The 26694-nt window shown below is 43.1% G+C and overlaps 2 protein-coding genes across 3 annotated transcripts in view; both read right to left on the bottom strand.

The window, feature by feature from the left end:
- Nucleotides 1–26694, bottom strand: part of LOC124125236 — a 75343-nt gene that overhangs the window by 44628 nt on the left and 4021 nt on the right. The window contains exons 2-3 of one of the 2 annotated variants that reach the window (XM_046488509.2): nt 2022–2183; nt 816–879 (exon numbers count right to left, since the gene is read on the bottom strand). In XM_046488509.2, coding sequence (XP_046344465.1) covers nt 816–873 — 58 coding nt within the window. In that variant the 5' untranslated portion in view covers nt 874–879; nt 2022–2183. Of the gene's footprint in view, nt 1–815; nt 880–2021; nt 2184–24701; nt 25793–26694 lie in introns of those variants that run through there. The other variant, XM_046488507.2, reaches the window with a different exon arrangement.
- Nucleotides 15743–24533, bottom strand: LOC124125235 (serine/threonine-protein phosphatase 6 regulatory ankyrin repeat subunit A-like). Its single transcript, XM_046488505.2, has 4 exons — nt 24396–24533; nt 24110–24208; nt 22997–23539; nt 15743–22446 (listed from the first exon to the last, which is right to left on the bottom strand). Exons 1-4 carry the CDS (start codon nt 24514–24516, stop codon nt 18269–18271), a joined length of 4941 nt encoding a protein of 1646 aa, XP_046344461.2. The 5' UTR covers nt 24517–24533; the 3' UTR covers nt 15743–18268.

Genomic DNA, 26694 nt, shown 5'->3' on the forward strand with positions numbered 1-26694 from the left:
GACCACAACCAAGTACATCATACTGATCTGTTTTACCTATATTCACTGCCCAGAGAGGGGCTACTCACACACTGACCACAACCAAGTACATCATTCTGATCTGTCTTACCTATATTCACTGCCCAGAGAGGGGCTAACACACTGACCACAACCAAGTACATCATACTGATCTGTTTTACCTATATACACTGCACAGAGAGGGGCTAACACACTGACCACAACCAAGTACATCATACTGATCTGACTTACCTATATTCACTGCACAGAGAGGGGCTAACGCACTGACCACAACCAAGTACATCATACTGATCTGTTTTACCTATATTCACTGCACAGAGAGGGGCTACTCACACACTGACCACAACCAAGTACATCATACTGATCTGTTTTACCTATATTCACTGCACAGAGAGGGGCTACTAACACACTGACCACAACCAAGTACATCATACTGATCTGACTTACCTATATTCACTGCCCAGAGAGGGGCTAACACACTGACCACAACCAAGTACATCATACTGATCTGTTTTACCTATATTCACTGCCCAGAGAGGGGCTAACACAATGACCACAACCAAGTACATCATACTGATCTGTTTTACCTATATTCACTGCCCAGAGAGGGGCTAACACAATGACCACAACCAAGTACATCATACTGATCTGTTTTACCTATATTCACTGCACAGAGAGGGGCTAACACACTGACCACAACCAAGTACATCATACTGATCTGACTTACCTATATTCACTGCCCAGAGAGGGGCTAACACACTGACCACAACCAAGTACATCATTCTGATCTGACTTACCTATATTCACTGCACAGAGAGGGGCTACTAACACACTGATCACAATCAAGTACATCATTCTGATCTGAAATAGGAAATAATATATGATACTGCTTATGTTTAAACAGAACATCATTAATAAACTATGATTGCAGCGATGACCTAGTCTACCAGAGGGCTTCTATCAGCTACAGTCAGTATCACGCCGACACAGGCAGTCACCGTGGGAGAGGTTGACTCCAGTCTAGGACTATGCCGAAACAAAGTACAGTGCGAATAGGATATGTCTATCTATATTTATCTCTTAAAAGATTCCAGGTTTGTCCCAATTGTGTTTCTAGGTTTTCGTGGGTTTCACCAAAATGTTAAACGTCTGAGACATCACTTCGGGCTTTCCTCCCAAGTTAAGCTGACACGCCGTGACATAACAGGAATATTGTCAATATCGGCGTAATACCCGACTCATTCACTCACTCACTCACTCATAAAAGATATCACAGGTTCGATTTACGTTTACGTGATAACATGCACACAGTATTTGGCCAGCTGAAAACTTTACATCTCATTCCTTCCAAGATTCCTCGCACCTCCACGCCCGACCTCATGTCTGACTGAATCGAAATATCCTAAATGTTTCAAGAATTCTGAAAAGAGTGCTTACTTCTTCAACTGAGATTAGGTACAATGCAGGTAGCAGAGTAGATCCCCATTGTCCTTGGTGTGGTGATCTACCCTCAGTTGCTGACGATCATCAGCCCGGTTTTATGTTGTAATATCCAATAATAAGTCCAAACTAGTTAATGCACTGATACTAGTTCAAAAACAAAAGTGTGATATGCTAGATGTCATACTGTGGATCGTTGACAGGTTTTAATATGCTATTATATTATATCAACGTATAACGTATTCTAGTCACAATATGGCTGAAACACTGTCGATGTATCTCTAAATTTTAACTCACTCACTCTCTCAACTGAAATTGGGCAAACTGAAAGTGTATATAGCACGTGCCAACCAACATGTTATTGTGAGAGTAAATGAGTATGAGTTTACGCCGCGTTTTAGTAATATTCCAGTAATATCACACCAGAAATGGGCTTCACATAATGTACCCATGTGGGGAATCGAACCCGGGTATTCGGCGTGACGAACGAACGCTTTTACCACTAGGCTACCCCACCACCCCCTTATTGTCAGAGAGTTTCAAAACCAGGAGTTTGTACTCACCACGGGTCTTGCCAGTCCAGCAACACGGCGCTCAGTGAGCCGGTCTATATAAGCTCCTGTATAACAGTAGTACCTCTCTATCTCCACGTCGTCTACAGTTACAGCATGAAGCAACAGCCGGACAACTTATCAAAGTATCCTTTTCTACACCAACACGTTGATCTGGGAACAGAGACAAACTGGAATATCATTTTATAATATTATATTCATTATTATGGTGACAGGACATCGACCAGTATTTGTTTTGTATTTAACGAAGCCAAAATGCCCCCTAAACCCTATCCCATAAATAAACAAACTGAGGGTCGAAAGAAAGAAGTGTTGTTAAATATGATTATGTGTCTATTTAAAGTCACTCAATCCTGCGACAGTTTCTAAAAGGTAATCAGGGTAATATTGGGTAAAAATAAATTGGTCCAATGAAGACTGGGGTAAGAAATGAATTTGCAACCACGTGACTCTACCCTGCTTGAAATGTTATTTTGTGCTGAAAAAAGAGTAGGTGTAATGATTATCAAAGATAACAAGTCTAAGAAACCAATCAGTGGTTGTGTATTAAGCGAACTTTTTTTGTTTTAATATAGAACCATAAATTTAATACCACATAGAAGTTTCTTTGTGTCAAAGCTCCCTGGACTATTGCGAACTTAAGATATTTTCAATTGAAAATCAAAATTATGATAAAATGAAGTGAGAGGTATAGTTTCTTTTGCCCCTCAGTTTATATACTGAACCACAAAAGAAACGTCTCCATGGATAGATATATGAGAAAGTTTATTTGTCCAAATACAGTAAACATATTTTGAGACATATTAAAAAGATGTAACTTGGCAAAACTGATCATCAAGGTTGAAATTTATGTGTCAAATGTTCTTTTAGAGAAACACAACACTAGTCTCTGAGAAAATGACATCACAAGTCAGTATCTCGTGTGTCCGCCATCTGCATTGATGACTGCCGTGCAACGTCGATACATGGAATGGATGAGGCGGTTGATGAAGGCCATAGGCACTTGAGCCCACACTCTGAGGAACGCCTGACGCAGTTCAGCTGCAGTTGTCTGCCTTGGTCGGACATCATTCAACCGTCTTTGGATCTCTTCCCACAGGTGCTCAATGGGATTTAAATCGGGACTGAGGGCAGGCTCCTGCATGGTTCGGATGCCATTCTGCTGGAGGAAGTCTCTTGTTGCTCTCGCAGTGTGGGCACGGGCGTTATCATGTTGAAACTCGTGGTTGCGGCGACGTGCCAAATGAGGTATGGCGTGTGGTTTCAAGACTTGATCAATGTACTGAGCTGCTGTGACACCATTGCCTCTCCCAGGACCGATGTTCTGGAAGACCACAGGGCCGAACCTCTGTGCAAGATCATTTCCACCCCAGACCATGATGCTTGGATCTACCCACGAGTCTCTCTCAACAACACAAGCATTCGAGTAACGTTCCCCAAGGCGTCGCCAGACTCTCTCTCTCTCTCTCTCTCTCTCTCTCTCTCTCTCTCTCTCTCTGCCATCTGCTGTTGAGATACAGTAGCGGCTGTTGTCTGAGAAGAGGACTCGTCACCTGTGCTGGTGGCGCCAATGCTGGTGTTGCGTTGCCCACTGAAGACGGTCCGGGCGATGACGTGGTTTTAGAATGGTTCCTGGGTGTGGTCTGTGACAGTGGAGATGTCTGCTCGTCAATCGTCGACGCACGGTGTCCGCGCTAATGTGTCGCTGGTGTGTCCCCATGGTCTATCGAGCAGTTTCCGCAGCAGTAACAAAGCGATCTTGAAGATGCTGTCTCACAATCTGACGATTCTGACGTTGGGTGGTGATCCCTGGTCTTCCACTATGTGGTTGGTCTTCTATAGTGTTAGTGGTCTGGTATCGTTGCTGGAGCCTGTATATGGTCCTTAGGTGGACTTGAAATGCATTGGCTACTTTCCGGGCGGTTTGTCCTGCTTGCAATCGTCCAAGGGCTTGTTCCTGATTGCTTGTCAATCTTGGCATGTGGTAGCAATTCAATAACGAATGAATGTTATCCGATCTGGGTGGGTTTTTAAAGGTCACGTGCATCGGGTTACCATGGCCGTTGCCGTGATGCATTTCGACGATCGGTTTTCTTGTCATCTGCTTTGTTTGTTTTTTTCATCAAATTTCATTTTTCCGGACAAGGTAATGTTAAATTTTAGAAACTTTGACAAAAATTACCCAGATATTTAAAATGACAACTTTTCATGCAATGTTACTTGGGGTGACGTTTCTTTTGCGGTTCAGTATATAACATTAATAATGACAATGCTAAGTTATATGTTCATGTACATAAATAAGATCACACGTCTTTATCATTACACCTGTGAATAACGGTTTGCAACACAGGTGGTGACGGGACAATGTGGGGATGGAAGGCAACACATAGAGCTGATATTAACGCATGTTTTGTTTGCCTTCTTTAGGAAACGTTATACTGGAATAAACACTAAGCACGAGGTGAAAATAATCAATATAACGATTGTATCTCTCCGAACTCATATGGATAATCTATAAAATGAACCATCGCGTACACTACTTGAAAATTGATATTGTGAAATAATAAAAAGCCACACCGTCACCTGTGGGCAGATATACAAGAGACTCAGCTGCATGTTATACAATAGCGTGTATCCACCCATCTGTGCACTGCTCGCATTGCCTGACAGGTATCAGTTGAGCGCCTGGGACCCCCCACACGCGATGATGGTGTGAGATGGTGGCCCGCCACCTCATGGAACACATGGTTATCTCTGTACTGAGTGTGGGAAGGGGCGACCATGTTGAAACAAATGGTTTATACACGGACGACATCGTTAACGAGGCATGCTGGATGGTCTTTACAATCACGTGTTCGGGTCCAACATAAGTTGTTTTGCTCGCCCTTTCGAAGAAAATATATAGTATGTCTAGTAGCGCTGTCTGAAACAGTCTCAAACAAACTCACCAACCTTTAGTACAGAATAGAGGTGTTCGGTTTCATTATCTCCTCGCTCGTTGCCTTCTCCATGCAAAGAACAAGCAGTGTTGATGTTTCAACATCATAATAAATCATCCTTTTGTTTCTTTTCCCCCATAAAGTATTATCTCCCTCACCTTCCTTTCACACGCAGTCTGCACACGTAATCTGTCCTGTATCATTGACCATTCTAATTATCTTCCTCCTGGTGGTGTAGAAGTCTTCCTTCTGGTGGTGTAGAAGGCCTACTCCTGGTGGTGTAGAAGTCTTCCTTCTGGTGGTGTAGAAGGCCTACTCCTGGTGGTGTAGAAGTCTTCCTCCTGGTGGTGTAGACGGCTTCCTTCTGGTGGTGTAGAAGGCCTACTCCTGGAGATGTAGAAGTCTTCCTCCTGGTGGTGTAGACGGCTTCCTTCTGTTGGTGTACAGGGCCTACTCCTGGTGGTGTAGAAGGCCTACTCCTGGTGGTGTAGAAGTCTTCCTCCTGGTGGTGTAGAAGGCCTACTCCTGGAGGTGTAGAAGTCTTCCTCCTGGTGGTGTAGAAGGCCTACTCCTGGAGGTGTAGAAGTCTTCCTCCTGGTGGTGTAGACGGCTTCCTTCTGGTGGTGTAGAAGGCCTACTCCTGGTGGTGTAGAAGTCTTCCTTCTGGTGGTGTAGAAGGCCTACTCCTGGTGGTGTAGACGGCTTCCTTCTGGTGGTGTAGACGGCTTCCTTCTGGTGGTGTAGACGGCTTCCTTCTGGTGGTGTAGAAGGCCTACTCCTGGAGGTGTAGAAGTCTTCCTCCTGGTGGTGTAGACGGCTTCCTTCTGGTGGTGTAGAAGGCCTACTCCTGGTGGTGTAGAAGTCTTCCTTCTGGTGGTGTAGACGGCTTCCTTCTGGTGGTGTACAGGGCTTCCTTCTGGTGTTCTAGAAGGCTTCCTCCTGGTCGTGTAAAAGGCTTCCTTCTGGTGGTGTAGAAGGCTTCCTCCTGGTGGTGTAGAAGGCTTCCTTCTGGTTGTGTAGAAGGCTTCCTTCTGGTGGTGTAGAAGGCTTCCTCCTGGTGGTGAAGAATGCTTTCTTCTGGTGGTGTAGAATGCTTTCTTCTGCTGGTGTAAAAGGCCTCCTTCTGGTGGTGTAGAAGGCTTTCTTCTGGTGGTGTAGAATGCTTTCTTCTGCTGGTGTAAAAGGCCTCCTTCTGGTGGTGTAGAAGGCTCCCCTGGTGGTGTAGAAGGATATCTTCTAGTGGTGTAGAAGGCTTTCTTCTAGTGGTGTAGAAGGCTTTCTTCTGGTGGTGTTGAAGGCTTTCTTCTAGTGGTGTAGAAGGCTTTCTTCTGATGGTGCAGAATGCTTTCTTCTAGTGGTGTAGAAGGCTTTCTTCTGCTTGTGTAGAAGGCCTCCTCCTGGTGACGTAGAAGGCTTCGTTCTGGTGGTGTAGAACGCTTTCTTCTGGTGGTGTAGAATGCTTTCTTCTGGTGGTGTAGAAGGCTTCCTTCTGGTGGTGTAGAAGGCTCCCCTGGTGGTGAAGAAGGATTTCTTCTAGTTGTGTAGAAGGCTTTCTTCTGGCTGTGTAGAAGGCTTTCTTCTCGTGGTGTAGAAGGCTTTCTTCTTGTGGTGTAGAAGGCTTCCTTCTGGTGGTGTAGAAGGCTTCGTTCTCGTGGTGTAGAAGGCCTCGTTCTGATGGTGTAGAATGCTTTCTTCTGGTGGTGTAGAAGGCCTCCTTCTGGTGGTGTAGAAGGCTTTCTTCTAGTGGTGTAAAATGCTTTCTTCTGCTTATGTAGAAGGCTTCTGTCTTGTGGTGTAGAATGCTTTCTTCTGGTGGTGTAGAAGGCTTCCTTCTGGTGGTGTAGAAGGCTTCCTTCTGGTGGTGTAGAAGGCTTCCTCCTGGTGGTGTAGAAGACTTCCTTCTTGTGGTGTAGAAGGCTTCCCCTGGTGGTGTAGCAGGCCTACTCCTTGTGGTGTAGAAGGCTTCCTTCTGGTGGTGTAGAAGGCTTCTTTCTGGTGGTGTAAAATGCTTTCTTCTGGTGGTGTAGAAGGCTTTCTTCTAGTGGTGTAGAAAGCTTTCTTCTGTTGGTGTAGAAGGCCTCCTTCTGGTGGTGTAGAAGGCTTCCTTCTGGTGGTGTAGAAGGCTTCCCCTGGTGGTGTAGAAGGCTTCCTTCTGGTGGTTTAGAATGCTTCCTCCTGGTGGTGAAGAAAGCTTTCTTCTGTTGGTGTAGAAGGCTTCCTTCTGGTGGTGTAGAAGGCTCCCCTGGTGGTGAAGAAGGATTTCTTCTAGTGGTGTAGAAGGCTTTCTTCTGGCTGTGTAGAAGGCTTTCTTCTCGTGGTGTAGAAGGCTTTCTTCTTGTGGTGTAGAAGGCTTCCTTCTGGTGGTGTAGAAGGCTTCGTTCTCGTGGTGTAGAAGGCCTCGTTCTGATGGTGTAGAATGCTTTCTTCTGGTGGTGTAGAAGGCCTCCTTCTGGTGGTGTAGAAGGCTTTCTTCTAGTGGTGTAAAATGCTTTCTTCTGCTTATGTAGAAGGCTTCTTTCTTGTGGTGTAGAATGCTTTCTTCTGGTGGTGTAGAAGGCTTCCTTCTGGTGGTGTAGAAGGCTTCCTCCTGGTGGTGTAGAAGACTTCCTTCTTGTGGTGTAGAAGGCTTCCCCTGGTGGTGTAGCAGGCCTACTCCTTGTGGTGTAGAAGGCTTCCTTCTGGTGGTGTAAAATGCTTTCTTCTGGTGGTGTAGGAGGCTTTCTTCAAGTGGTGTAGAAAGCTTTCTTCTGTTGGTGTAGAAGGCCTCCTTCTGGTGGTGTAGAAGGCTTCCTTCTGGTGGTGTAGAAGGCTTCCCCTGGTGGTGTAGAAGGCTTCCTTCTGGTGGTGTAGAATGCTTCCTCCTGGTGGTGAAGAATGCTTTCTTCTGGTGGTGTAAAAGGCTTCCCTCTGGTGGTGTAGAAGGCTTTCTTCTGGTGTTGTAGAAGGCTTCCTCCTGGTGGTGTAGAAGGCTTTCCTCTTGTGGTGTAGAAGGCTTTCTTCTAGTGGTGTAGAAGGCTTCCTTCTGGTGGTGTAGAAGGCTTCCTTCTGGTGGTGTAGAAGGCTTTCTTCTAGTGGTGTAGAAGGCTTCCTTCTGGTGGTGTAGAAGGCTTCCTTCTGGTGGTGTAGAAGGCTTTCTTCTAGTGGTGTAGAATGCTTTCTTCTGGTGGTGTAGAAGGCCTCCTTCTGGTGGTGTAGAAGGCTTTCTTCTAGTGGTGTAAAATGCTTTCTTCTGCTTATGTAGAAGGCTTCTTTCTTGTGGTGTAGAATGCTTTCTTCTGGTGGTGTAGAAGGCTTCCTTCTGGTGGTGTAGAAGGGTTCCTTCTGGTGGTGTAGAAGGCTTCCCCTGGTGGTGTAGCAGGCCTACTCCTTGTGGTGTAGAAGGCTTCCTTCTGGTGGTGTAAAATGCTTTCTTCTGGTGGTGTAGGAGGCTTTCTTCTAGTGGTGTAGAAAGCTTTCTTCTGTTGGTGTAGAAGGCCTCCTTCTGGTGGTGTAGAAGGCTTCCTTCTGGTGGTGTAGAAGGCTTCCCCTGGTGGTGTAGAAGGCTTCCTTCTGGTGGTGTAGAATGCTTCCTCCTGGTGGTGAAGAATGCTTTCTTCTGGTGGTGTAAAAGGCTTCCCTCTGGTGGTGTAGAAGGCTTTCTTCTGGTGTTGTAGAAGGCTTCCTCCTGGTGGTGCAGAAGGCTTTCTTCTGGTGGTGTAGTAGGCTTTCTTCTAGTGGTGTAGAAGGCTTCCTTCTGGTGGTGTAGAAGGCTTCCTTCTGGTGGTGTAGAAGGCTTTCTTCTAGTGGTGTAGAAGGCTTCCTTCTGGTGGTGTAGAAGGCTTCCTTCTGGTGGTGTAGAAGGCTTCCTTCTAGTGGTGTAGAAGGCTTTCTTCTGGTGGTGTAGAAGGCTTCATTCTAGTGGTGTAGAAGGCTTCCTCCTGGTTTAGTAGATGGTTTCCCCCTGGTGATGTACAATGCTTCCTCTTGGTGATGTACAAGGCTTCCCCCTGGTGATGTACAAGGCTTCCCCCTGGTGATGTACAAGGCTTCCTCTTGGTGATGATCAAGGCTTCCCCCTGGTGATGTACAAGGCTTCCCCCTGGTGATGTACAAGGCTTCCCCCTGGTGATGTACAAGGCTTCCTCTTGGTGATGTACAAGGCTTCCCCCTGGTGATGTACAAGGCTTCCTCTTGGTGATGTACAAGGCTTCCTCTTGGTGATGTACAAGGCTTCCTCTTTGTGATGTACAAGGTTTCCCCCTGGTGATGTACAAGGCTTCCTCTTGGTGATGTACAAGGCTTCCTCTTTGTGATGTACAAGGTTTCCCCCTGGTGATGTACAAGGCTTCCTCTTGGTGATGTACAAGGCTTCCTCTTGGTGATGTACAAGGTTTCCCCCTGGTGATGTACAAGGCTTCCTCTTGGTGATGTACAAGGTTTCCCCCTGGTGATGTACAAGGCTTCCTCTTGGTGATGTACAAGGCCTTATCCTTGTGATGTCAAAAGGCCTCCACAGTAGAAACATCATCATTTGCAAAATGCTTGGCAGGCAGTTCTTTTTTCAAGCTTGTGAAGAGGTGGAAATATGAGGGTGCCTGGTGAGCACAGAGGAAGTTCAGTCGTCGACAACAGACTTGTTCCATTGTTCCATTGTCCTGGAGGAACAACACACATTTAGTAAGTTTTCCACGACGTTTAGCCTTGATTGTTCACGCACATGTGCCTAAGCGGGTTAGCATTATATTGGACACTAATAGTCTGACCTTTCGGAAGGTAGTCCATAACAGGATTTCTTTGGAATCCCAGAAAACCGAAGCCATCACCTTGCAAACTGATGGAACAAACTGTGCCTTCTTCGAGGAGGAGAAGTATGTTTCCGCTGGTGTAGTTTAGTCGGGGGCCGATAGTTGTGAATCCGAGGCTCAATTATAGTGACTCCTAACAAAGTCAGTTGAGTTTGCCTCAAAACGGTGTTAAGTCTCACGAGATGGGATGAGCGTGTCTGAAGCCTGGAGCCCAGGTCATCCCACAGAATGTTCTCAACTTGCTCGTGGGAGATGCCTAATGTATTGGCCATGTGACGTGTTGTGAGTCGTCGATCATGCATGATCATATCCTGTATTTTGTCAACACTTTCCTCCATGGCGACAGTTGAAGGTCTTCCTGGTCCTGGATCATGTTCGAGTCTCTCTCTTCCACTCTTTAACTCCGCTGCCCACGTCTTAACAGTGGCAAAGGAAGGAGCATCAGTCCCACACGTTGACACAATGTCCTCGTGTATGGCTGTTGCAGTTCGCCCTTTCAGTTAGATCAAACCAATGTGATTCTATAAGCAACAAGGTTTCTTTTACATGATGATTTAGTAGGCAGCGCTAGATATTTCTTTTACGAGCGGTTCACTCACTTTGGTTTTTGTCCCTATCACTGTGATATTTAGAGTGTCGAGTTCTATGTAATTCAGTTTTACTCTGTAGTTTTATTGTTACTGATAGTCTTTGACGCCTAAGCTGAAACTTTCACCTTAAATGTAAGAGGTATTTGGTGCAGCGAAAACGAAAAGAAATGCTTATGTGCCTTAAAGAACAACGTGCCGATGTTATCCTGCTACAGGGAACACATAGTATCATTGAGGACAGTGACAGTTTATTTTCTCATGGAAAAAGTGTCAGCTGTGGATTCGCCATGTTCATCAATAAATCTTTAATACAAATAACAGACAAGGAAACAGATACTGAAGGACGTTTTATCTACCTCAAGTGCCAAGTATATAACAAGTTGTATCAGATCATGAAGCTGTGTTTATTAAGCAGATTATTAAACCAGTTTTAAAGAAGACTTTAACACTGTTCTGTTCCCACCCAGTGAAAGGTAAAGCAGGTCGAATCGAAGCAGCCTGGTTTTACATGATAATATTGAACAATTTGATATAACAGATATATGCAATTATTAGAGAAAAGATCCTAATCATGGAAACAAGACAATCAGACCCACTCCCGAACAGACTTTTGGTTAGTTTCACCAGGTGATGAAAGATACAGAAGACTGCAGTGTTACTGCAAGTATCCGAACTGATAAAGCTATGCTTGATCATCGTTTGCAGACTGATAAAAACGCTGATGTTTCATTGCATACGAGGAATGTAAAAAGGAGTTAGAACTTGTATACACTACAAAGCTGGGGGTGAATTCATCAGGGCAAGGGCGAGTTGAGTGAAATCCACGGAGACAATGTAAGAAAGTGATTTCAAAATTACAGCAGTCTGAAACTGACGTTTCTCTAACCTTTTTTATAAAATTCTTTATCAAGAACTTCATGTAACCTTTTTTATAAAATTCTTTATCAATAACTTTATCAAGAACTTCCTACCATTCAGCAGTCCGACATATACAAGCTAAGTATAGACATAGATGAAAGAGAGTTGTTCACAGCTTTTGAATCTGGATTATAATGAGCGAGTTAATATTTAACGTCGGCAATATTTCAGCCAAATCGTGACGTAGGAATCTGGATTATAAAATATTCGCAAAAAGCTATTCTTCCAAATTTGATAGACGAGTCTCAGTCTGCCTTGATGAAGACGGACAATATCAGATTAGTGTCTGATCTGATTGCCACCTATGAAGACGGACGGGTTATACATGACAATATCAGATTAGTGTCTGATCTGATTGCCACCTATGAAGACGGACGGGTTATACATGACAATATCAGATTAGTGTCTGATGTGATTGCCACCTATGAAGACGAAGGCTACATGTTTTTCTAGACTTTGAAAAAGCTTTCGATTCCATAGAATATCAGTTCATCACACATTCTCTTATGATTTCCAGATAGGTATATAAACTTGGGTTTTCTGTGTTATCAAAACTCAAACTCGTGTGTATTATAAAGGTACAAAAGAACAAAAGGTTTTCCAAATTATAGAGGAGCCCGACAAGGCTGCCCGTTCAGTCCCCATATCTTTATTTTATGTATAGAAGTAATCAGCGAATAATTCAGGAAGTTAAGGGGAATCAAGGGACTTAAATCTGGTAATAAGGTTAATATGGGGATTGGCTCGACACCGCTGCTAAAAGATATACGTTCAGTGAGACATGCAATTGCGTTTTATTAAACACAAACTTGTCATGCTGGTCTTAAACTGAACTTGGAAAAAGAATGAATTGTTACGTGTATCTGAATCTGTGTTCAATGTTCCATATGGTGTCAAGAAGTTCAGTCGGTATAAATATCTCTGGATAATGCTTCATAAAAACAGCATTTTTTGTAAGGAGGAAAATATTGATAATCCTCTTAAAATAATTCAGGAACGGTTTACACGCTAGCAAACTACAAATCTTACCCTGTACGGCAGGATCTCTTAAGTAAATCCAAAGGCATCTATTGTCTTATACATCAAGCAAAAGAAAGTTTTCCAAAAGAAATTTTTAATCAATTAATCAATAGGAAGATTTTAAAGTTTATTTGGAATAGTACAGTAGAAAAAGAAAGCAAGAATAAAATTGATTCAAGAATGTAATAATGGAAGAGTTAACTTTGAATTGTTTAATAAAGCATTGAAATTAGTTTGGCTGACAAGATATTTAAGAAATGGCAGCTTTTGGAATTTCCTTATTAAGCAAAAGTTTGATGCCGTCGGCTCTCTCCCGTTCCTGCTACATTGTAACTATCAAATCTTCCTATAAAAATTCACAATTTCTATACCGACATCTTGCATACATGGAACAGTGTCAATATGAAAGAAAAAAATCTTTATATTAATATCATATGGAATAAGAAGAAGATAATTGTTAAAAAAAGAGTGTTTTTGACAAATAATTACTTTAATCAGACAATTAGTTGACAGTGCCGGTCACTTCCATACCAAGGAATACCTGCTTCACAGATATAATATTGTCATCAGTAATCATAAATACAGGATGTATAGAGACGCTGTACTACGGGCAGTTGGACAGAATATTATTTTAAAGAAAATTATCTTATCAAGATGATGTTGATGACGCTCCAAAAATAATGGAGTAGCTATATTTGACGTACCGGTAAAAGCAAAGTATTGGTATTCGTATTTAGTCAGCCAAATCAGTGTAGATATTGATTTGTATATATTTGAAAATATTAGCGGTTTGGTAATCGAAAACAAATAGACAACTTCAATTAAATAATCTTCACAGGATATTTCCATGTAGCTTAGTTTACATGAACCTAGTATCAAGACCCTGTAGCATATGTTTACATGAACTTAGTATCAAGACCCTGTAGCATATGTTTACATGAACCTAGTATCAAGACCCTGTAGCATATGTTTACATGAACTTAGTATCAAGACCCTGTAGCATATGTTTACATGAACCAAGTATCAAGACCCTTTAGCATATGTTTACATGAACCTAGTATCAAGACCCTTTAGCATATGTTTACATGAACCTAGTATCAAGACCCTGTAGCATATGTTTACATGAACCTAGTATCAAGACCCTGTAGCATATGTTTACATGAACCTAGTATCAAGACCCTGTAGCATATGTTTACATGAACCTAGTATCAAGACCCTGTAGCATATGTTTACATGAACCTAGTATCAAGACCCTGTAGCATATGTTTACATGAACCTAGTATCAAGACCCTGTAGCATATGTTTACATGAACCTAGTATCAAGACCCTTTAGCATATGTTTACATGAACCTAGTATCAAGACCCTGTAGCATATGTTTACATGAACTTAGTATCAAGACCCTTTAGCATATGTTTACATGAACTTAGTATCAAGACCCTGTAGCATATGTTTACATGAACCTAGTATCAAGACCCTGTAGCATATGTTTACATGAACTTAGTATCAAGACCCTGTAGCATATGTTTACATGAACCTAGTATCAAGACCCTTTAGCATATGTTTACATGAACTTAGTATCAAGACCCTGTAGCATATGTTTACATGAACCTAGTATCAAGACCCTGTAGCATATGTTTACATGAACCTAGTATCAAGACCCTTTAGCATATGTTTACATGAACCTAGTATCAAGACCCTGTAGCATATGTTTACATGAACCTAGTATCAAGACCCTGTAGCATATGTTTACATGAACCTAGTATCAAGACCCTTTAGCATATGTTTACATGAACCTAGTATCAAGACCCTGTAGCATATGTTTACATGAACCAAGTATCAAGACCCTTTAGCATATGTTTACATGAACCTAGTATCAAGACCCTTTAGCATATGTTTACATGAACCTAGTATCAAGACCCTGTAGCATATGTTTACATGAACCTAGTATCAAGACCCTGTAGCATATGTTTACATGAACCTAGTATCAAGACCCTGTAGCATATGTTTACATGAACCTAGTATCAAGACCCTGTAGCATATGTTTACATGAACCTAGTATCAAGACCCTGTAGCATATGTTTACATGAACTTAGTATCAAGACCCTGTAGCATATGTTTACATGAACCTAGTATCAAGACCCTGTAGCATATGTTTACATGAACTTAGTATCAAGACCCTGTAGCATATGTTTACATGAACCTAGTATCAAGACCCTTTAGCATATGTTTACATGAACTTAGTATCAAGACCCTGTAGCATATGTTTACATGAACCTAGTATCAAGACCCTTTAGCATATGTTTACATGAACCTAGTATCAAGACCCTGTAGCATATGTTTACATGAACCTAGTATCAAGACCCTTTAGCATATGTTTACATGAACCTAGTATCAAGACCCTGTAGCATATGTTTACATGAACTTAGTATCAAGACCCCGTAGCATATGTTTACATGAACCTAGTATCAAGACCCTGTAGCATATGTTTACATGAACCTAGTATCAAGACCCTGTAGAATATGTTTACATGAACCTAGTATCAAGACCCTGTAGCATATGTTTACATGAACCTAGTATCAAGACCCTGTAGCATATGTTTACATGAACCTAGTATCAAGACCCTTTAGCATATGTTTACATGAACTTAGTATCAAGACCCTGTAGCATATGTTTACATGAACCTAGTATCAAGACCCTTTAGCATATGTTTACATGAACCTAGTATCAAGACCCTGTAGCATATGTTTACATGAACCTAGTATCAAGACCCTGTAGCGTATGTTTACATGAACCTAGTATCAAGACCCTGTAGCGTATGTTTACATGAACCTAGTATCAAGACCCTGTAGCATATGTTTACATGAACCTAGTATCAAGACCCTGTAGCATATGTTTACATGAACCTAGTATCAAGACCCTTTAGCATATGTTTACATGAACCTAGTATCAAGACCCTGTAGCATATGTTTACATGAACCTAGTATCAAGACCCTGTAGCATATGTTTACATGAACCTAGTATCAAGACCCTGTAGCATATGTTTACATGAACCTAGTATCAAGACCCTTTAGCATATGTTTACATGAACTTAGTATCAAGACCAGTAATAAATGTGACAGATGTGAAGTGCCGGAACCAATACATTATTTGTTAAACTGTCCAACTGCCCTTCCATTTTGTGTCAGTTTTTTTAAATGTTGTAATTTGTATTGTGTACCAAGTCTGCACATACTGCGACTTGTCAGACCAGCCACCTGGTCCTGTAGGGGCTGTTGTAAAATCCTGCCACTTAATGTGAAATAAATGTTAAACAAAAGTACGAACAAGCTTACGTCACTGAAAAGTAAGTGAGTGAGTTAGAATATAACGTCATATCGGCAATATTCCAACCATATCGTGACGAGAGAAAGTTAAATACATTAATAACAAATATACAGAATTATAAAAAATGACGCCGAAGTAGAGTACAATAATTATATTATCACAGATTTTACTTAAAACTAGTTTGAGAACATTTCAAAGAATAAATTATTATTCAGCAACAAAATATGAAAACGGGCTGTAGGTAACCAGCAACCAAAGTCAGGCCACCATATCAGGGACCTGGGGAGACGTAACTGAGCAGCTTCTCCAGGATTCTATACTATTCTATTTTATTCTATTCTATCACCCAGAATCAGTTCCCCAGTTTTTTAGTTTGCATACAGTAATATGCAGTGTCTTGAGTGCAGAATCAGCCAACCAGCTTCAGATGCAGAGGGATTAGTGATGTCATTAATTTTGATTGTGACGTCATGGTAACCGATAAAATCAGAAAAATCTGCAAATTCATTATAGTGATACATTATCAAATAATGATTACCCTCATATCTCAGCTTGATAAAGTTCACTTATTTCACTAAATGATCGAGCATCTTTAAATATACGAGTTCTTCTGTGGGTCCACATGTAACTCCTGATGATAACACACCTAAATTTGATATCTTCAGCATTGGCGGAAATATACACAATCAAGCCAGCCTTATGTCATGCCATTGTAACACTGCAGCTGCTGTGGGATTCCGACTGTATTGTAACACTGCAGCTGCTGTGGGATTCCGACTGTATTGTAACATTGCAGCTGCTGTGGGATTCCGACTGTATTGTGACATTGCAGCTGCTGTGGGATTCCGACTGTATTGTAACATTGCAGCTGCTGTGGGATTCCGACTGTATTGTAACATTGCAGCTGCTGTGGGATTCCGACTGTATTGTAACACTGCAGCTGCTGTGGGATTCCGACTGTATTGTAACATTGCAGCTGCTGTGGGATTCCGACTGTATTGTAACATTGCAGCTGCTGTGGGATTCCGACTGTATTGTAACACTGCAGCTGCTGTGGGATTCCGACTGTATTGTGACATTGCAGCTGCTGTGGGATTCCGACTGTATTGTAACATTGCAGCTGCTGTGGGATTCCGACTGTATTGTAACATTGCAGCTGCTGTGGGATTCCGACTGTATTGTAACAGTGCAGCTGCTGTGGGATTCCGACTGTATTGTAACATTGCAGCTGCTGTGGTATTCCGACTGTATTGTAACATTGCAGCTGCTGTGGGATTCCGACTGTATTGTAACACTGCAGCTGCTGTGGGATTCCGACTGTATTGTAACATTGCAGCTGCTGTGGGATTCCGACTGTATTGTAACATTGCAGCTGCTGTGGTATTCCGACTGTATTGTAACATTGCAGCTGCTTTGGGATTCCGACTGTATTGTAACATTGCAGCTGCTGTGGGATTCCGACTGTATTGTAACACTGCAGCTGCTGTGGGATTCCGACTGTATTGTAACATTGCAGCTGCTGTGGGATTCTGACTGTATTGTAACATTGCAGCTGCTGTGGGATTCCGACTGTATTGTAACACTGCAGCTGCCGTGGGATTCCGACTGTATTGTAACATTGCAGCTGCTGTGGGATTCCGACTGTATTGTAACATTGCAGCTGCTGTGGGATTCTGAATGTATTGTAACATTGGAGCTGCTGTGGGATTCCGACTGTATTGTAACATTGCAGCTGCTGTGGGATTCTGACTTTATTGTAACACTGCAGCTGCTGTGGGATTCCGACTGTATTGTAACATTGCAGCTGCTGTGGGATTCTGACTGTATTGTAACACTGCAGCTGCCGTGGGATTCCGACTGTATTGTAACATTGCAGCTGCTGTGGGATTCTGACTGTATTGTAACATTGCAGCTGCTGTGGGATTCCGACTGTATTGTAACATTGCAACTGCTGTGGAATTCCGATTGTATTATAACAGTTTATGAATCACTATTTAGAGTATCCTGGTATAAGTGATGACACCAGGTGTTCGCGAAAAGATGAATGTCTCCTTCCTCACCAGCGGCACCCGTCCCAAGGTAAGTCAATTCTTTACATGAACAAAACACGCGGACATATTGTACAAGAAAACAAAAACATGACATCAATGTTTGATGTTGATTATGGGTGCACACTGACGTCACAGTTGCCACGTCACAGTTGCCACGTCTCAGTTGCCACGTGACAGTTGCCACGTCTCAGTTGCCACGTCTCAGTTGCCACGTCTCAGTTGCTCGTGACAGTTGCCACGCCTCAGTTGCCACGTCTCAGTTGCCACGTGACAGTTGCCACGTCTCAGTTGCCACGTTACAGTTGCCACGTCTCAGTTGCCACGTGACAGTTGCCTCGTCTCAGTTGCCACGTCGAAGTAGCAGGATGCCGGATTCCATGAACGTTGTAACGTTTAATACCTTCTAACAGAGAAATCATACATCTTGCAACGGCTAGTCAAATGCGAGCAAATGTGGTATTACTCACAGTCCAAAAGGAGACAGCATATATCTGCCAACATGCAGACCAATTGCCAATCTATTTTAAATAAATACACTACAAAACACACGTGCAAACCGTCTGTTAGCATTCTGCTCCACGCCATGTTATCGGTTTGCAGCACTTACATCACTAGGCCGAATGGGAGCATCTCAAAAGCATCGTGAACACCCCCTTCTGACCGCAGTACCTCGCAAAGCTGTCTGGGGAGAGTTGAGAATCGTTTTCCTGTAACACATCCACCGTGGCCTTAGAGAGGAGATATTTGACAAACCAAGCTTTACCACTGAGGCAAGCGAGATGAAGAACAGTGTTTCCATTACTGTCCACGGCAGTGAGGTCGCATATGTTGTCAATGAGTAAATCTACCACCTGTTTGCATCCTTTCCCTGCTGCCATCATCACGGGCGTTCTTCCATATTGGCCCCTGCTCTCAAGGTCCCCATGTCGGTGAGAGATCAGATGCTCCACTATGTCTGCTCTACCACCTCGACATGCCAGATGTAGGATGTTGTCTCCATATTCATCTTCACCTGTAAGATCACACCCTCTACTTACAAGCAAGAAGTACACTTGGGTAAACCCCTTCCATGCTGCAAGCATCAATGGGGTTCTTCCGTGCCGTCCTTTACTGTTTAGGTTAACGATTCCTTGCAGCAGCAGGTACTGGACAATTGCTACGTTGCCACCCAGGCACGCCAAATGGAGGATGCTGTCATGGTTATCATCTAGTTCTGAAAGTTTGCACCCTTTACTTATAAGTAGCTCGAAAACTCCCGAATGACCTTTGGATGCTGCCATCATAACTGGCGTTCTGCCATTTCGTCCCCTTGATGCAAGATCACACACATCAACGGCTAGATGTAGAAGAAGGTTACATACCTCCACACTTCCCCCAAGGCATGCAAGATGAAAGCTGTTATTATTGTCATCATCTGTGAGAGACAGGTTCGCCCCTGTTTGTACCAGATGTGTCAACAACTGCTTATGACCACCAATCGCTGAACACATGGCTGGCGTTCTCCCTGTCTCCCCTCTGCAGTCCCCCTCCAGGCCACACTGTGAGAGGAGGTATTTCACTATTATAACATTACCGCTTGCGCATGCCACATGAAGGGTCGTGTTACTTCTTTCATCCAAAAGGTTGTGATCACATCCTTCCTTTACCAGCAGATTGAAGACTTCAACATACCCACGTTCAGCTGCCATCATCAGTGGTGTCTTTCCTGATTCACCTCTCGAATTTATGTCAAACATGTTTTGTAACAAAAGCCATTGAACAATCTGAACATGTCCTCCAATACATGCCGCATGTAGAAGGTTGTTGCCACTGTAATCCTTTGTGGATAAGGCACAAGATTGTTTCAGGCAGAGGTTGAACACCCTCTTGTGACCCTTCATAGCTGCCATCATGATTGGTGTCCTCCCCAAGTGACCTCGTCGGTTGATGTCAGTATTCCCACTCAAAAAAGCTTTCACAATCCCCTCATTACCTGTACAACACGCAATGTGGAGAAGTGTGTTGCCATTATCGTCTTGTTCTGAAACATCTCCCCCATTATCCAGTAGAAAGACCATCACCTTCACATGCCCATGTTCTGCAGCGTGCATAGTTGGCGTGCGGCCTTGAGTATCTCGGTGATGCATAAACAATCTGTTGTGATACAACATATCTGAAACGATGTCAATGTTACCACCCATGCAAGCACAGCAAAAACATGAAAGACCCTTGGTATCTAATTTATCCAAGTCACATCCTCTCCTCTTCAAATCGCTATATATTTCACTATGGCCAGCGTATGCAGCAACCATTGCAGGGGTCCTACCACGCTGATTCCTGGAGTCTATGTCAAATCTACCAGATGTCATCAGAAGCTCAACAATATCTACACACCCACCGATGCAGGCGAGATGTAGCAAACTGTTGCCATCATTATCTATGCAAAGGAGGTCACATTTGTCTCTTAATAGCTTAAAGGCTTCCAGATGTCCTCCTTCAACTGCATGCATCACTGCACTCTTGTTAGTCTCATCCTTACAATTGACATCAATAGCGTGACATTTCATGATTATCTCAATAAGAACATGGCTACCTGTCTTGCATGCTAGATGAAGGATATTGCAACCATCCTTGTCTGTCACATCAAGAGAACACCCCTTGCTAACAAAGAGGTCATACACTGCTTGGTGACCAGCCACGACTGCTGTCATGACTGGTGTTCTTCCGATGGAGTTTGTACAATCTAGATTAAATGTATCTTTTGACAGCAGAAATTGCAGAAGTTGATAGTGTCCATTGTTTGCTAACCTGTGCAATATCCCCTGAGCATGCTGATGATCGGCAAGTTTGCTGATGACAGGTCCATCCTTCCCTTGGTGCTTTGAGACAGCATTGTGCCTATATTTTGCAATTCCTTGTTCAGTGGGCACTAAACTCATGTCTATGTCTGTCTGACAGCCTGCGTTGATCAGGACATCAAATATATCACCATGCCCTTCACTTGTTGCAATCATCAGTGGTGTTTTCCCATCTTGGCCTCTCTGGTTGACATCCACATCAACAGAGGCTATAATAGATTGAACAATTTTTTTATTCCCAGACAAACAGGCCAAGTGTAGGACATGGTTTCCGTCATGATCGACACATGCTTTGTCGCAACCTTCCATACATGAAAGTATCCTGAAGGTCTCATAGTGTCCATGCAAGGCTGCAATCATCAAAGGCGTCCTTGAGTGTCTGTCTTTCACATTAATGTTGGTGCCTTTGACAGCTACAAGACTTCTTAAGATATCAGATTTACCAAGCCTACATGCCTCATGGAGAGAGTTGCTGCCCATGTTATCTTGCACCATTGGACTTGCACCTTCCTTCAATATGAACTTGACCATATCATTTTCAGCTGTCCTCACAGAGGAGTACAGTAGGGTCTGACCATTGCCGTCTTGACGATCAATGTCACTTTGGTCAAAGTTTTTTAAATTGTGTTTTAACATGTTCCAGAGATATGAGAAGACATGTGTTTTCTGTAAACAAATACAGGTGGAAAGAGCATGTTGTACTATGTCTGATGACATCTCAGAATGACGCAGGAGAAGTTGTGTCATGTAATGATTCAGTGAGTGACCAGTCCAGTAGAGGAGGTTTCCCTTCCTACTCACATCGACCGAGTAAAGTACCTCTTCTATGTTTGTTCCAATGCAAGCAATGAGAAAATCAACATTTTCTTCTGATGCCAGTAACGGACTTTTCAAAACCATTTCAAACTGTCTTTTCCGTAATCTGTCACCTAAATCATGTATGAAATGGTGTAAGTTCTGCTTTGATATCAGAATATCAGTATTCAGTTCAGTTAGAGGCCAATTTACTTGGGACAAATACTGAATGCTACAATTGTTCCACAAAACCTCTGGATACTGTAAAGCTGCAGCAAATACACACGCATCATATACGACATGGTTCTGGAAGGTTATAAACCCATCACTGGTGGTAAGAAATGATCCTGATAGGAACTGAAGTTCATCAAAGATAGTTTCTTCAGATGAGCCTTGGCATACGGTCTTGATGGCTTCAAGGAGCTCTTCACGAATCTTTGAGTTCCTTCTAATTGCCCCTCCATTGATGATCAGCAATATTAATGCTGCTGCTACACAAGGCGATTGGTGGAGCAGACAGCAGATCTGACCTCTGATGTATCTATGGGGATAGGAAAAGTAATGAATTGGGTCTGATCTTGTCTCTGTTGGAAAGTCGTTGCTAATAGCAGGGAATCCAGGTGTGTAGGTTTTGATATTGGATATTTTTATCAGCTCAGAGGAAGTAACATTAACACCCATACTTTGCAGGAGCTGGTAGCGTTCAACACATGTGCTTCTGTGGCCGGTGGAGTTGATATCTGTGATGTCAATGGCACAGCCATCCCCGAGCAAGTACGTCTGAAACATTGTCTGTGCCTTCTTAAAGTAGTACAATTGACACACCATCACTAGAATAACATCATTATCCTCAATATGCTTTTCAAAACTTTTCAGAAAGCTCTGATGTTCAACTGAATTTTCGCTTTTGAACATGTCATCAATTACCAACAGAAATGGTACTTTAACTTCAGATATGATAGTTAAATCAGCTTCTTCAAAGTCTTGGAAGAAGAAGGTTTGATATCCTTGCTGTTGATACAGCCTGCAGAGCATATGGGCTACTGTTGTCTTTCCTTCGCCTGGTCCGCCTGTCACTACAGCATGGCGTTGTTTCTGTAGGACATCAATGGTCATCTCGTAGGCTCGGGTTACGACTGGGCTCAAACATGAAGACTCTGTGCATGAAATGAAGATACAATATTATTAAGAACTAGAAATAATAAATCACTGGCAAGAGTGACTAAAGTTTATTAAGTGGATGGGAAACAAGTCCTTGGCCATTGGTAACTTAGTAAATATCAGACTTTATGTAATCACGTTTTAATGCCGAATAAGTTACAAAATATGTAAATGTTTATCAAATTATTTTCACTATTTAAGGGACAAGCGCGACCAGTTGTTCTGAGGCAATGTCATGATCACCGATCAGCCCCACATTAGGGCCCTGGGCTGTTGGCATCACACCTGTTTTTGGGTCGAATCTGGACAGACAATCCGCTGATTGATATTATGATTATCAACCAACGTTATCAGTGTACAATGACACACAACAACCCGATCCATAGGTGATCTCGTACGACAGGCATTGTTATCTGTAATCCCCATCGATTACACTTTGACAACAAGCTGACACACTGTGATATAAACGATACGCAGCCCAGAGCAGCGTCACGCCAACTACCCTCACTCCCTATGGAATATATTCACTGACTATCACATACATACCATCCTGCACTGGACTCCCAGGTGGACTGCTGCCCACCCTCACAGCTGTGTTGTCTTTGATCATTTCAAGGAACTGCTTGAGTGCAGTAATGCAGTGAGACTGACTGTTGTCCATGGAGTGTGGAATTGCTGTCCTTCTGGCGGCTGACACCAGTTCCTCTATGCTGTCACTGAATGTGCTGCTTGACCGCCATGTCTGTGGTGCGACCACGCCATGCACCATCTGGAAGGAGGCCAGACTCCCCCTCCTCACTGTTGTAGTCATGGCCCTCGCCAGACAGGAAGTGTAGCTGTACACGTCACTAAGTCTGTTGTCCGTGGCAACAAATGTCAACAATGTGACTGGTTTCTCTGGTATGAAAACACAGATGTCACATATGACGCTGTGTGGGACTCGAGTTTTGTCCAAGATCCTCAAATCTTTCATCAACCCAGAACTGATGTATACGAAATTCCCTTTACCACGTGCTAGATTTTTAATGTTGTTGAATATCATGGGCTCCAAGTAAAGTTCAGCCCCCTTTGGGTACACATGTACCCAATCTGAAACAAAGTAAAGTAGTTTTATGAATATAGTATCCGGTTCTCTGTATAGATGGTGCCAGTACTGATGATCACGCATATAGTGATGTATCTATAGCAACACCTCAAGTGGTATGTTCCATACATAACATTGCAATGAACATAATTACCATTGTTTGCAACTGGCCGTCTCCACTATAAAACCGGCATACGTTTGGACTATTACAGGCAGCTATACACATGCACGCGAGCGCGCGTGCATGCAAGTCGCTATATAAGTGCAATAATCATTACGCGACGTAAAATCAAATTTCACCATTGCCGCTTGTTTGTAACTTGAAACCAACTGAGGTTTCTGAGGGAGATTGACTGGTTGACTTAACCAACTAATGTGAACTTTCATATGTGTTATCATGTCGTCTTCCTTCCGGGGGACTCGAAAACCTACGATTGTGGGTTCGCCCCAATTATGTTTCTAGGTTTGTCAACACCATACCCTATCACTTTGATCTTTCCTCCCACATTAAGCTGACACGCAGTGATATAACTGGAATACTGTTAAAAGCGGCGTTAAACATAACTGACTCCTACCTTCCGGTTCCTCATTGCTGTGTATCTGGTTGATGATGCAGCTGATGTCCGTCTCACTGAAGGAATCTGGAGGCAGGTGGTGCCATGCATCCCGGGTATCTGAACCAAATCAACAATCAATGAACAGAGGGAGCACTGACTTCATATCAAATTACAAAATGGTCCAGTTGGTACTGTGCGACGATTATTCTTTTCACTTTTTGAACCAGTTCAAATCAAAAGAAATCACACTTGTGAAAGGAAATTGCTAAAATACTAGTTATAAGTACAGAGAACACCAACTGACCTGGGGTGTTCTTCTCGCTGTCCTCGGAACACGTGGAGTCATAACTCTTCGTGAAGCAGCAGGGAATCTCTCCGTCGGACTGATACGGATGCTCAGAGCTCTCGGTCGAGGTCGACATCATTGGGCTTGCCTAGTAGCTTTGGTAGTATCAGTTACTGTAGACTAAACCTGTCTCGTTCGTGAATTAAACGTACGGTGAAGTCCTGTCTGTCAATAAGTATTAATATTACACTTTGAGAGAAGCGTAAAAATATTGTTGGAAGAAAGAAGATGTTAAAAATAGCCACTATTTTCAGTGAGAATTCTTTATATGATCCATGGCGGCAGGCGACACCTGACCCTGTGCAGCCACTCCATCCGAGTCATCCTGACGATGTTCCCGTGATCTATGAGGTAGGTCCGGGGTCCCTCTTTGTCATAGAACACAATACCGTCAAAGTGCCTCACTGCAATCTCCAACACAAACTTCCGAGGATGGCTGTCACGAACTTCATGAAACGCAATATTAATCAGATCAGAGGGAGCATCTTCAAACAGTCCATTCAACTGTAAAACTGTAACATGTTCTGCTATTTTCTGCTGTATATGTTCTGTGATGTTCTCATGTGGAAAACTGACATGAAAGCCAAGTATTTTAGGTGTCTTTGTTTTGTATGTAGTATCCTTGTTCTTTTCCTCTGTAATCCCAACGTAGAATGACCCTCCGTGTTCCACCTTCGTCAGAGATGTGAGGTTTTCTCGCAGTTTCAGGTCGAACCAAACATGATCAACAAACTGAACCACGTCCTTTTCAGCTTCTGGGTTCATAAAGGTTTTCAACTCAATTGCTCTGTTCTCGTGCAGACTGTCGACTTCCGCCGGAAGTGGAATACCTCGGATCTGAGGCTGGTGCACTTTTGTATAAAACGTTCGCGACAGAATCGATAGAATATTTAAAACTGACGGATTCTTCTTTTCAAAATCGTTGCAGGTCTTTGTGCAGAAATCGACAGTAGCAACACCTGCTGTCTTGCACACGTTTATATGCACGAAATCATAGAAATCTTCAAATCCGGGAAGAGTGGACAGCCAGTGGCGCACGTATGTTTCAACAAAGAGTCTACCATCTTCAAGAAGTTCGGAGAACGGGTTACCAATGAACTCATCAAAGTACTCGAGGTATCTGTCAGTGCTGGCCTGGCCGTGTAGGTGGACAATGACAACTCCTCCAACTGTGTTCCTCAAGGCGGCCACTCTCTTCTCCAGCTGATCCTGCAGCAGTTTCTTCCTCTTCTTCTTCTCCTTGTCAGACTTGGGCGCGGTGATGACGTCACGCTCAGCATGCAGTAGGAAGAAGTTAGGGTCTCCACTCCTCTCCTTGTATTTCTTCTCCACGGAGAAACAGGCTCGGCATGTACCTGGCGCAAGAAAATATAGACATGACACGTCAACGTCAGAAAATAACCAGTCTCGATTATCCGACGAAACCGTTTCAATGGGGCGTAAAAGGCAAATAGCTGTGAAAGATACATGAATGGGTCACTGAAAGTCAGTAATAAGGCTAAACATGTCTTGCCCTATCGGAAGCACTCGCTTCAATTTGCATAAAAACGTAGGTGTTTGTTTCTTGACTGGCGCCGGACAGTGCTCCTGCGATACGACGGTGGCCTGTTAACAATCGAGTCCTGACCAGACAATCAACTGATGAATCAGACAATCTAGAGACACAATAGTGACACAATAGCGCACGGACGTATCGATGAGTTTGTCTCACTGAAGCTTTCAGCAATATTCCAGCCATGTCACGGCTTCTCATGGCTGCACTTATGTCGGACATCGAGCCAAGGTCCTCAGCATGACAAGCCAACGAACAAAGCGACCAAGTCGCCACTTACTATCACTGTGGATAATAGATGAAGCGGGTAAGTGAGTGAGTTGGTTTTAACGCCGCTTTGAACAGTATTCCAGTTATACCACGGCGTGTCTGCTTTATGTGGGATGAAAGGCCGAAATGATGCAGATCTTAGACGTTAGCCAGTTTTGTAAAAAGACACGAACACAGAAATAGTTATGACAAAAGTGGAAACACTGTCAGGGCGAATATGGGATTCGAACCCGCGATCTTAGGTGTCTTCACGCCTGAGGGACGCACAGAGAAGTACTCGACCATCTGTCCCACACGTTGTATGGATGACACTTCAATAAATGCATCCTTTCGAACTAGTAAATAATTATTTAAACAAACTAATATACCCTTACATAATACCATAAATGAAAACAATAGATCATCTATGATGAGGCAATTTTAACGATGAAATCA

The sequence above is a fragment of the Haliotis rufescens genome, unplaced genomic scaffold (assembly GCF_023055435.1).
Source record: "Haliotis rufescens isolate VD_foot unplaced genomic scaffold, xgHalRufe1.0.p SCAF_35, whole genome shotgun sequence".
Lineage (NCBI taxonomy): Eukaryota > Metazoa > Mollusca > Gastropoda > Lepetellida > Haliotidae > Haliotis > Haliotis rufescens.